Source organism: Callionymus lyra, chromosome 6 (assembly GCF_982586985.1).
Source record: "Callionymus lyra chromosome 6, fCalLyr1.hap1.1, whole genome shotgun sequence".
NCBI lineage: Eukaryota > Metazoa > Chordata > Actinopteri > Syngnathiformes > Callionymidae > Callionymus > Callionymus lyra.
In genome coordinates, this window is record NC_141823.1 from 20,682,545 (window position 1) to 20,695,384 (window position 12,840).

The window sequence follows — 12,840 nt, forward strand, 5'->3', positions numbered from 1 at the left end:
GCCGCTTCTGATTGGACGCGTGGATTTGAGGTCGAGCTCTGATTGGTCAGTCGGGGACAGATGTTGGAGCTGGTTCAGGGGGGCGTTTGTGTGTTTTGAGTGAACTTCGACCGCGAAAGCAGCGGAAGGAAAAAATATTAAATAAATGTAAATGTTTTATATATAACCCTAAATATATAAAATGTATACTGTATGAAGCATTTATGAGTAATTCAGGTAAATGTATCAGACCCCTATCAGAGCGTAAGCCCCGCCTCTTTAAATCCTCCTGCGCTACTATTGGTCAGTTAAGACCCACCTCCATATCTCTCATTGGGTGTAGTCAGAGTCAATCATGAGCAACGCGGAATAGAACAAGGAAGCGGCAGACAAAAACAACGAGCAACCATGCTAACTACCGTCTCGTAGCACAACAAGTCAGATTGTGTGGAAAGGGATCTCGCTCTTTTTAATGGACGCGCAACTCCATTTGGCTTTAGATGGAAAAAAAGACACGAACCAGCGTCATACGTGCCTCGAAAGACGGAGCCTGAGGTAACGTAAAGGAGCCTACGCCCCTGCGTCAAACAACGGTCTGTCTGCGAAGCTTGTTGCTTCAAACATGGTTTCTCTCTTCGTCCATTCACATTCTTAATTCATGTAGGACACTAAAGATTAATTATAACACACTTCATTTTCTTAAGACAGTTTCTGAAATTTTCGTATTTGTTTATTGGTAGGCAAAATAAGATTATAATCTTGACGTCTGCAAACAAGTAATAACAGTCAACTGAGTCCAAACACAGCTGCCAGATGATGTATCAGTGATCCGAAGTAAAACTAATGAGAAATAAATTTTAATATTTCAAACATGTCAAACTACTTCTTCAATGTAAATAGCGGGATTTGTTGTTGTCATTATGTGTTGAATCACATAATGAAATGAAACTTTGTGTGAACTGTTTCCAGATATGACAACTAAGAGCAGTGCGGAGGAGAAAATCCAGCCTGTGTCCATGTCACCTGAAATCATGTCTACAGAGAAGAGCAGAGAGGACCAGAACCAGCGTGGAGCAGTCCACACGGACACTAGCACGGCAGCCAAAAACTTGGCTTTGCTGAAAGCACACTCGCTGGATGTGAAGTTTGATGTTGGTGAGGAATACGATGTCATCGAGACCATTGGCACGGGGGCGTATGGTGTTGTGTCATCAGCAAGAAGAAGAGACAATGGTATAACTCATTCATACAAGACATTTATTTCTACGTTTGCCATCCCACTGATCTGTTATCTGTTCACTTCGCAGGCCAGCAGGTGGCAATCAAGAAGATATCTAATGCCTTTGAGGTTTTGACAAATGCCAAACGGACCCTGCGCGAGCTGAAGATTCTAAAACACTTCAAGCACGACAACATCATTGCCATCAAAGACATCTTGCAGCCCAACCTCCCTCATGCTGCCTTTAAATCTGTGTAAGTTTCCTTTTTAAAACTTCAAGCGTTATCACTGGAGCATGGTGCTTTCAGGAATCTTTTTTTCTAACCAAAATATCTAAAGGAATTTTCTCATTTAAATTAGAATATGATATTCCCTCATTTTTTAAACATGTTGCTGTATACGTTACGATATTTCGTGACCTATTAAGTTTACATTTATGAGGATAACTTATCAGCTTAATTATGCACTAGATTTAAAATTCTGTGATATCAGTGGTCCATTGTTGTATGAGGAAAAACCTTGGATGGTTTGTCTCCAGATACTCACGTTTGAGAATAGTTTCATTTCAAGCATGATACCAGGTTGGATGTGTATTTTTTTTTAAAACATTTTAATATTTAACCGGGGAAGGTTTGCTTTAAAGCGAGATGTTCTAGTTCATTGATTCATTCATGATTTACCAGAACATGATAACAATAAAACGGAACAAAAGCCTGTCCTGTTGGATGATAGAGGTCTGCCAGTGTAAACTCTATCATCAACAAAGGAATTACTTGTTTTTGTTGCTACTCATTTTATTTAAGCGTCAGTCGCACAGATTTATTTTAATCTATTGCCCTCTTGTGGTCATGTTTTGCAATGGCGGCGGGACTGTGTCTCAGCAAGACAGACTTTCTGTTCTTCCTCTCGCAAAAAAACATCACCAGCTGTCAAAATGATTTAAAGATATTTTCATTTACATATTTTTTCTCATTCCATAAGCTGTGTCTTAATTATTAATTAATTGATTTTCCGTGCCAATGTATCCCTTATGCGAGTGTTAATTATTGTCTAAGAAAAAACAACTCAGTTTCATGAATTAATTCGCAATCGATTCAATAATAATAATATTTTAACTTGACAAAAATAAATGTTTTACCATTTTGTTTCATTTAACTCTATTTTTTCCCCTTTTCTTTCCCTATTCTTCGTTTCATCTATGCAGGTATGTGGTGCTGGATCTGATGGAAAGTGACTTGCACCAAATAATACACTCTGCTCAGACGCTCACACCTGAGCACACACGCTACTTCCTATACCAGCTCCTCCGCGGCCTTAAATATGTGCACTCTGCCAATGTCATCCATCGTGACCTCAAACCCTCCAATCTGCTGGTGAATGAAAACTGTGAGCTAAAAATAGGTGACTTCGGAATGGCACGGGGTTTAAGTTCCCATCCCGAAGAGTCACATTCGTTCATGACTGAATATGTCGCCACTCGGTGGTACCGTGCTCCTGAACTTCTGCTCTCTTTAAATCACTATAGCTTGGCCATTGACTTGTGGTCCGTGGGCTGCATTTTCGCCGAGATGCTCGGACGCAAGCAACTTTTCCCCGGCAAACACTATGTTCACCAGCTGCAGCTGATCCTGACTGTGCTAGGCACTCCTCCCGACAGCCTGATTGGTTCCATTAGAGCAGATAGGGTTCGCTCATATGTCCAGAGTCTGCCCTCAAGATCTTCGGTTCCTTTAGCCCGACTTTATCCACAAGCCGAGCCGGGGGCTCTGGATCTGCTGGGGGCGATGTTGCGCTTTGACCCTCGCGAACGGATCGGTGTGACTCAGGCTCTGGAACATCCTTACCTGGCCAAGTATCACGACGCAGACGATGAGCCCATCTGTGTTCCTGCGTTCGACTTCGAATTCGACAAAGCGCAGATGAACAGAGAACAAATTAAAGAGGCAATTCTCATGGAGATCCAGGACTTCCATCGGACCAAGCAAGCCTGCCGACAGAGGCTGCAGTTCAAGCCCCTGATGAGAACAAACGGGAGAATTGGGGTGGTGCCGACCCAGAGTGCCGGCAACACAGTACAGGCCTCCCAGACAACACTGATCTCTTCAGCACAACACGCACAACCTTCAAAGATTCAGCACCAGCAAGTGAGAGAGGAAAAATCCCACCAAGATGGAGGCATCATCACAGCAGCTAAAGAAGGTCACACATTTCCCAATCAGATGAAATCATTTAACAAAGAACTTGTGCTCCCTCAAGTGACCCACCACTTTCCGTGTTTTACAAAAAGCAAAGGTGACCCGGTAGACGTGGACATGGCCAGTGCCAACTCAGACAGCGGTCAGCCAGAGACGATAGATCTGACCACACCAGTGTCTAGTCAGGAAATCATACCGGAGACGGTGGGCGACGGTGAGGCTCAGCACGCCAGCGATCCAACTCCCATGACTCAACCTGCCACGTGCCAGTCCGTGACCCAGGGTCTCCCCTCCAGTCCTCCAGGGTTGCCTCAGTCTGTGATGCCCACCACTGTCCCCTCCCTTACCCTCTCCACAGCACAAGTCCAGTCTCTCTCACAGGCGCTTTCTCAAGCGCTGCCAAAGAGCGTGAGGCCGACCGGCACCGCAGGAGAAAACACCAGGAAGGAAGGAGCAATATCTGAGGACACCAAAGCTGCACTCAAGGCTTTGTTCCGGAATAAAGCCAGAGGTGGTATGTTCAATCGTCGAAAATTCAAGGATTTTGATTGCAATCCATTTAATATCAATGGCTTGAAATTAGTTTCTTAAGCTAGACAGAAAACATTTTACATTTTTATCTCAGTTTTAATCTTTGTAGCAGTTTCCAAATTAAGAAATCCTTATTCAACTCTGGTCTTAAACTCTACAGAAAAAACAGTTACAGTATAGTCAACATCTTTAAATTTAACTCACAATGTGACCCTTTGGGGCAAATGATTTAATATTTTTTGTTTTGACAAGTATATTTTCATTTATCCCCAATATAAACTTTATAGTAGAGAAGCTTTCTGACCATGTTTAGATAAAAATTATCTTGAACAGTTAACTTAAAATAATCAAGCTTTGGTCTTGAAATAAGATTTCCTGACTAAATAATGCCTTGTCATCAACTCAAAACTGATCTCTAAAATCACGATAATAAAATATACAAAACGCATCTTGTGCCTTTGCTAGAACAAACTAGAATATCTTACGCTACTGTTTTAGAAATGAAATACAGCTTGATAATTGGCTCAATGTATTGACTCTGTCAGAAATAATGTTTTCACCCAAACCTTAATCCTGTTGCCTAAATCAACCTAGTTCCTTCTCGGTATACATTTATATTTGGTCCATTTGTACATTTAGATGATGTATTCAAATAATTTATGTTTGGTAAATTTAGGTGTATACTCGCACAAATACAGTTAGAATCCAACATTTGACTATTTCGAACGCTGTTAAGGCTCGGAAATCTAGATTTTGTTTTTATGGTTGTTGACTAAATAAACTTGTCACTAGATTTTCTAATTATTGTGTGTTTTTTTTTTTTTTAAATCAAATCTAGATCCTGTTTTTAAAGCACATTTGGGTAGGAAAGGGGCAATGGACATCTTAGTGATACAACATATTAACAAAGATTAATGAATAAGATTGTTAGAAATAAGTGGATCATTTTTTTTGCATTCCGCAGATGGAGGTACGGCTGCGTTGGGCCCAGACGGCGGCACCGGAGGAGGAGGCGTCTCTTCCTCGCTCTCTTCTCTATGCGAGCTCCGGCGTCCTGTCACAGCCCAGGAGCGTCAACGCGAGCGGGAGGAGAAGAGAAAAAAGAGGCAAGAGCGAGCGAGAGAGCGGGAAAAGAAAATGAGGGAAAAGGAGAAGAAGGAAGGAAAGAAAGGAGACTCGCTGGGCGGGGTGTTACTGAGCGACGACGACAAAAGCCTTCTACAGCGCTGGACAAAGATGAGGTACAGCTGTCACGAGAAGACTTCTGTGAACGACAGAGCAAAGACCAAGGAATGTAACGCGAGCTCCAAACATGAGGAGGGGAGCAATAATGTCGACAAAGACGCAAGGAAGTTTCAGTCACACGAACATTTGATCTCTCAGATGAAACCAAACCCACAACCTTTTCCTCAACCTCCCAGCAACCACCAGGCACCTCAAATCTTTTCGCTGAGCCAGATGAAACCAGCAGATGCCGCTGCAGCCGGAACAGGAGCGAGAGAGATCGCGGCGGCTCAGGATGGTTTCGTTAAAAATAATGTGCTACGCCAGAGCAATGGTCAGAGCGGGGTCAGCTGGAGCGGACAACAGCCAGAGACTCGGCCAGCACAACTACAACCATGCAGGACTTCTCAACCAACACCAGCAAACTTTTCCCAAACACAACTGCAGCCATTAGTGCACCCTCCACAGGCCCTGCTGCTTCCTCTAGAGACTTTTTTGAACAAAGACCGAACCCCCGTCACCAGAGAGACCAATGGTAGCGTCGAGATTGGAGGTCAAAGAAACATGGCTGCATCAACCACAGGATCCATGGAGAAACTGTGCACGTCTGTCGGGGAGAAACCAATGCCCCAACTTTGTGGGACGTTAGGCGTCCCTTCGCAGCGTCACCCGAGCCTTGGGTTCACCGACACGGGCCAGCAGGAGCCTTCAGCCGCCCCAGACATTCACACTGTGACGCTGCAGCTCTCCAAGTCTCAGGTAGGTCTCTATGGTCCATGCCTTGTGGATGGAAATATCTAATGGTTTTATGTCATGTTGTTATGCTTGTTTGTTTCAGGTGGAAGATGTGTTGCCGCCTGTATTCTCCGTCACCCCCAAAGGTAGTGGGGCAGGTTACGGTGTGGGCTTTGACCTTGATGATCTGCTGAATCAATCGCTAACAGACCTTCAACACTGTGACCGGGACAGGTGACTTTAAACCTCTCTACACAATCCAAGACCATACAAATAAGTAGATGTATGAAAAGTTTTGATGCAAACAAACCTTGTTGGAGCGTTGCAGCCACCAATGTGTAGTTAAGAATCTTCTAAGATCATTCTCGTCACTGTAATCTTCTTAAAAGTGTCTCTTACTCCAACAGTTTTGATTCAGCTCCGCTCTCGGCATCGCTGTTGTCTGACTGGAACGAGGTCCATCGTATGACGCCAGCAGATCTGGAGTCTTTGCAGCAGGAGCTGCAGCTCGGCTCTCCCATGATCCTCTCCGACACCATGCAACCTGATGCCTGAATTCACTGGACATGTTTTAATGTACATTCAAACTTTAATTTAAAAACAACAATTCTTTTATAGCTAGTCATCGTGGTGCTAGAGATGACTTCCAATTAATGCCTGTGAAATCATTAAACTTATTTACAAGTGTAACTTGTGATTTGACAGTACAAAGTCATGTGACCCAGAAACGAGAGTAAATTAATAATACGCAGGCCTGATACAAAAACCAAATATTTCGTCTTGAAGGTCATAAAAAAATGTCCCAACAGCAAATGGATATTTTAAAAAAAACCAAGTTGAATTACCAAAAGGCTCCACAAAATAAATGTGACATTAGTAGCAAGCAAGGGTAAAGATCCTGGGTTCATCCTAAAACTTAGGGCTAGCCATGAGTACCATGATATTTAAGACTTCAATAATTGCACTCAAGATAAAACGGGGTCATGTCTAAAATAGGCTATTCACATTTTGGCACAATTGCCAAGTCATTGTCTAAGTCATTTCTCTTTTGAGATTGAACTGCAAAAAATGTAGTTTTAAAAAACACAAAGAAATTAAATGTTTTGTATAAAAAAGAATACTGAGTAGAATTTTAGAATCAGATCAATTTATTTCAGGTACAAAACAATTGAATCACATTGTTTAAATTGGATTAAAACTACAAAAGATATCAAAAATGAATTGAAGATTCATGAATGAAAAATCATTTTTTACTTTTGATCTTAGCTCTTTGTGCATTTAACGATGATCAGACGTACGCAAGTGTTTTAGTTCATGGCCTCAGTTCAGCAGCAGCGTCATTTTTAAAGAACTCGGATCTCATCTTAGCACCAGGACCAGTGCATGGGATAGAACGCTCAGCAGCAGAACAGTGAGACCACAACAGTTTGCGTCTGCTCGTCCATACAAACGGATCCCCGGTATCGTGTTACTGAGGAAACTGGAGAAACTGGTCACTCTTGCGTAGACACCAGGCTTATTGGCTTCGGCACAGCCCAGTCCGAAACTCACTACTCCAGCCTGCACCCAGGTCCCATTCACCATCTGGCAGACGAGGGGCCCCCCGGAATCACCCTAGTGAAACATTTGAGTCATGAAGTCCCTAGTTTTTACATTCATGCACTCGAGAAAATTAAGTCCTGATCCAGCAGTACCTGACAAGAGTCCTTCGCCCCCTCTTGGTATCCAGCACAGATCATGTCATGAAGGATGTCCACTGGGTCGCTGGGATTCAAGTTGTACATTTCCTGGCATGAGCGGCTGGAGATGATGGGCACCTGAACTTCCTGCAGGGTCCCAATCCCTTGCAGAGGAACTGGTATTTTTAAGACACATATGAGAGAAAGATTTTCGTTAATCTCTTAATTCATCGACAAAAATGATGATCGAAAAGCAATTCTTTAGTAAAAACGATCGTTTCTACTTTATTAGTTGAGTGATGGACAAACAGCTTTTGCACCCTTACCGTCGTTTCGGATGTTCCCCCAGCCGGTGACATAGCAGAGCATGTCGGCGGGAAACAGCGTGTCAGAGGACGGCAGGCACACAGGACGGATGTAGTCTGACCAGGTGACCGGGCTGGACAGCTGAACCAGAGCCACATCCTGCCCTCGGTGAGGCTCCACGTATCCGGACGGGATCACCACCTGCCTAACGCGATGAATCGTCTGGTGCTGGTTATAACCATTCAGTTGGTACCGTCCGGCGTAGATGATGTAGTCGCTAATGTCAGACGGGCTGGAGTCAAGATGGGAAGTAAAACATGATGTGAGATGTTTATTCAGTGAAGAAATCCTGCAGTTTGAAGATGTCTTCATCAACCAGTACAACGCTGGTAAGTACAGTAAAGATTTGGCCTTTTTACATTATTTCTTTCCCGAAACACTAAATTAGACACAAAGTTCTCAACTGAATAAAAGTCATACCTCTTGGGCTAAAAATACACAATACCATAGTTTTAAATCCAGTTTAAATGTATTTGCACAAAAAAAAATTGTGAAAACAAAATCATAATTAAACTAAACTTTCTTTTTTAAACTATCCCCTCAGACTTTCACATGCGTCACATCATGACACATTCCAGACGCACTCGACGTCACCTCTACAAAAATCAACGTATTGCTTCGTTGCTTTTTTCTGTAGCACTGATTTACAACAGTTAAACAACTTGCTTCCCAGTAACTCCATAAACAAACGTGCCGTTTTTGGCCTCACGTACAACAGGACTATTAGGAGAGCGGAGGAGAACCTGAAGAACTTGTTTTTGGCCTTGTTGTGTACATGTATTGCGTTTGCAAAATCCTTTTTATTTCAAACACACACCTAACAATCCGTTATTACTCAACTCTTCTCTTGTCGTTCTGCAGTTTTATCACTTTTCAAAATTCTTCTTCACCAACAGTTAAAAACAATATGAACTTCCAACAAGTTCATTGATTGGTACGTTGTTAATTCATTTTGTTAGTTCTCACAATAGGTTTAAATACAATGAGTGTTAATAGTTAACTAACTACAAAGACATTGCATATTTGCATTGATTTTTTTTTTTTTTTAAATTTCAAACCCACTACATGGGGTGCATTTTCTGTCCCACCAGAATTACAATTTATTCATTAATGATAACTTTGTAAACAAACATATTGCTAAAGAAGATTACAAATCACTACTTTCCAGACCATAATCACAAGTATAAAAGCACAGTGGCCGTTTGTAATTTGTATCAATGTCATCAAGTGCCCAATATTCCCACAATGCACAGTGAGAAACGATTGTCTTTAATGCATTACATACAGACCATTTGAATACTGCGTTTCCATAGCTACAGTTAAGACAGACACACTTTAATGACCAAAATGGGCCCAATATTCAGGAATGTGTTAGACATTTACTGTATATAATAAAATCAAAAATACTGAGAGTGCATGTAGTATAGTGTATAGCATGTAGTATATATGCATTTTAAAGTACTGATGGACGGCTTGTCTGTTTGCTAAACAGCCCAAAGTTTACATTGACCAAACAATCTAGTCAGCTCAGCATTTAACGTGACATGCCTAGATAACATATTGTTGAATTGAAAGTTGCTAGTTTGCATCCAAGATGAATACACCATCATATGATTTGGATTTAATCTTTGAATCAGGTTTACAGTAAGAAACACTTAAATAATTGTATTAGCCATTATTTTGTATTTGTTATAGTATACCTTATCTGCCTATGCAATACATTTGTAATGTATTATTTCATATTCAGAAGTAGGAAAGGAAAATCGTTTTTTAAATAGAAAACGAAAATTAGACTTAAACATGTTGGCGCTTCTGTCACATATATTCGAAGATAAGCTTAAGTAAGTAATTTTTATTTGTATAGCGCTTTTCCAGACCAGGGTCACAAAGCGCTTAATCAAAACAATATTCAATAAAGTATACATTTTAAAGATCAAGATAAAACTGATAACACAACAGGAGTTCCAGAAAATCAAGGAAAAGCCTGAACAAATAGAAACTTCTTAAGATGTTTCATAAAGGAGTCAGTAGACTCCATCAAGCGCAGAGAGAGGAAGATTGTTGTTCTTAAGGGGTAATGCGTTCTAATAAGGAATGTTTTATTGCATGCTAAAATATACATCTATCATCTGAAACAAAAGTTACCTATACTTTAACAAGAAATAAGATTTCAAACAGGACGTAAAACAAGTTTGTTTTTTCCCCCCATTCTTTTGGCTCAAGTAGTCCTGTTTATTAAACATTTTAAAAAGATAAGAATTGGGTGATTATATTTTGAGCGTTTTTTTATGGATTCAAGTACGTTTTGGTGGCTTCATTCATTATAAACAATGCCTTCTGGGTGTGAAGGCATCAGTAATTCAAGTACTTGCACTGAACAAACAGTACTGGATTATACTTTATAATAATGGGGTTTCATTACTAAGCTCTGTAATTGGACAGATTGAATGAAATCCGTTTGAAATGGTTCCATCTTTGAACTGTACATGCAAACATGATTCAAAGAAGAGCCAGAAAACGAAATGAACTCATACTTACTTAGGGAAACAGTGTGCCGCTGACAGGACCCAGTTCTCGTTGATAATGGATCCTCCGCACACATGACCAGCGCTCTCTCTCTGGACACACACCACGTTTAAAAACGACACGAACAACGACAGACGCTTCTTAAAAACTCTTTACCTGCACGTCCACCTGCCACGGAAACTCTCCTTCCTTGGAGGCCATCCCCCCCACGATCCTGTTCTCCACGACAGGTGGTCGCCCGCATTCCTGTCCGTGTGACACCCAGATACCTGGAAACCAACACGGTCATGTTTTTTTTTTGTTGTTTAAACTTCAATTTCGACCCTGGATTTCTCAAAAAACTCGAAGCAAACGTAAGACGAGACGTAAACAAACGTAACGGGGCGAGGGTAACTCGGACAAAGAAATGGCGGAGGGGATTCGACTCACCTGTTACACACCACACAAGCACAGGAAATGGACCCAGAAACATCTTTTTTTTTTCTTCAAATCCACGCAGTTAAAAACTCATGAAAACACTTGAAGGTGTTCGCTTTAAAGCGGTGAAGATGAGATAAATAACAATATGGACTCTGTCTCTCCCAATAGACAAAACAATTCTGAAGATAAAAAAAGGAATTCGTTTAATCTAAATATTGAAGAAAAGTTGTACAGGCGGTAAAAAACAAATCTCAGCCACAGGCTGATGCGAGTTACCTCAGATTCGTTAAAAAATGACTCAGACGATCAGCTGACTACCTGTGTGTACATTGACCAATCACAGCGCGAGCCACGCCTACTTGCCAGTGTTTGGCCAATCAGAGTGAAGTATATGACTGCGCCCAAGCCCGCCTTTTGGAAGCTGCTCAGGTATAGTCAACTTCCTTAAGAGGAAACTAAAACATCTCATCATTGATGGCGATGCAAGGGAGGGTTGAACTGCGCTAAATACTTTATAGAATACTGTGGTTTGTTAGTGTCTTAAAAAGTTGTTTTTGAGAATTTTAGTGTTGAATTTTTTTGAGAGATCCACGTTAGTGACGGTGTAAATCAGCGTTTAAATGATCATTTTGATGTATATATGTGCGTTTGCCTGATTTATAAGCATAACAATGGTTATTTTTATTGATTTATAAAACATAAATATTAGTTTAAAAATGATAAATGAATGAGAAGAGCTTGCAGGCTCAGAGGCTTTTCTTAAATATCAAAGAACAAAAAACTTAAAGCTAAGTAAGTAAGTCCTTTTTATTTGTATACTACTTTTCCAGACCAGGGTCACAAGGCGCTTAAACAATCAAAACAATATTCAATAAAGTATATACTTTAAAGGGCAAGATAAGGGCAACTAATGTCTTTATTTAAGTGTCTCTTAAATAGATCTTGGACCTCTATTGTACTCATCAGTGTATGTCTGTTTGTACAAATTCTCTTTTCATTAAAATATTTACATTATAAAATCATCTTAATTTGTTTTCAATAACCACAACCACTCTGCTGTGATTGGTCTATCATCAATGTTTGTCACGCAGCGTCATGAATCCAAGAAGTCTCCACCTTCAAGGGACTCGTTGTAAAAACAAAGAGGGAGTGATTACAGCTGGCTGGAAGAGGAGTGAAGCCATTATTACGTGATAATGGACTCTGTCCTCGTAACCTCTCGTTCGCCAAGATTGGAGACTGGGGAGAACTTTATGAAGTAATAAGTTCAAAACATCATCATGATGAGAGACTTACTGCATCTTGCAGAATAAGACGTCAACATTCGAAACATGGGAGTGAGTCAGGAGAGTTGGGTTTTCACATTAGTTGCCTTTTATGGTTGACCTCTTATTGTTCAAAGTCTGATGTTGATCCTCAATCACGACTCCTCACAGCAACTTTTTTCAGTATATTATAATCTAATTAAGAAAGTCTGACTAAAATGTAGACAACAACAAGAAACATAGTATTAATAGCCTTTTAGATGAGATCAATAATCCTTATTTTCTATTAACACATTGTTACTTTGAAAGATTGTTTTCGTAGTTTCCAATTGAGTAGAGTTAAAAAGACATGCTACTCCATATTATACGATCCATCAGAGCTTAACAATGCTGCTGTTCTGTATCTCCAGCCATCCATCTGTTCTACTTTGTCCCCAGAGGCAGCGACAGAGCCAGAGCCGCCTATCGCAGGTCACGTTTATAAACAAACACTGACCACTTTACCACCACTGTCTCGCCCTGACTAGCTTCTCATCCCTTCTATTTGTTCGGAAACTTTCTGTCACTTTTTTTTTTTTCACCCAATATGTCATCTGAGCTGTGAGTATAGTTATATATCACATTAATGTTTTGTGAATCTTATCTCAAGTCATGTCTTCCGATGGGGTCAGCGTCGTTGTAGAATATAAACCATTAGAACC

The 12,840-nt window shown here is 40.8% G+C and overlaps 2 protein-coding genes across 2 annotated transcripts; one reads left to right on the top strand and one right to left on the bottom strand.

Moving 5' to 3' along the window:
- Positions 1-357: 357 nt before the first annotated feature.
- mapk7 (mitogen-activated protein kinase 7) lies at positions 358-6,573 on the top strand. Its single transcript, XM_087794158.1, has 7 exons — positions 358-534; positions 949-1,212; positions 1,287-1,452; positions 2,403-3,907; positions 4,889-5,907; positions 5,987-6,117; positions 6,291-6,573. The coding sequence occupies exons 2-7, from the start codon at positions 951-953 to the stop codon at positions 6,436-6,438; spliced, it is 3,231 nt and encodes a 1,076-aa protein (XP_087650284.1). The 5' UTR covers positions 358-534; positions 949-950; the 3' UTR covers positions 6,439-6,573.
- Positions 6,574-7,010: 437 nt separating this feature from the next.
- On the bottom strand, positions 7,011-11,147 carry LOC148077504 (serine protease 27). The gene is made up of 6 exons (XM_087794159.1): positions 10,884-11,147; positions 10,611-10,723; positions 10,467-10,546; positions 7,889-8,160; positions 7,578-7,738; positions 7,011-7,497 (listed from the first exon to the last, which is right to left on the bottom strand). Exons 1-6 carry the CDS (start codon positions 10,924-10,926, stop codon positions 7,243-7,245), a joined length of 924 nt encoding a protein of 307 aa, XP_087650285.1. The 5' UTR covers positions 10,927-11,147; the 3' UTR covers positions 7,011-7,242.
- Positions 11,148-12,840: the final 1,693 nt, after the last annotated feature.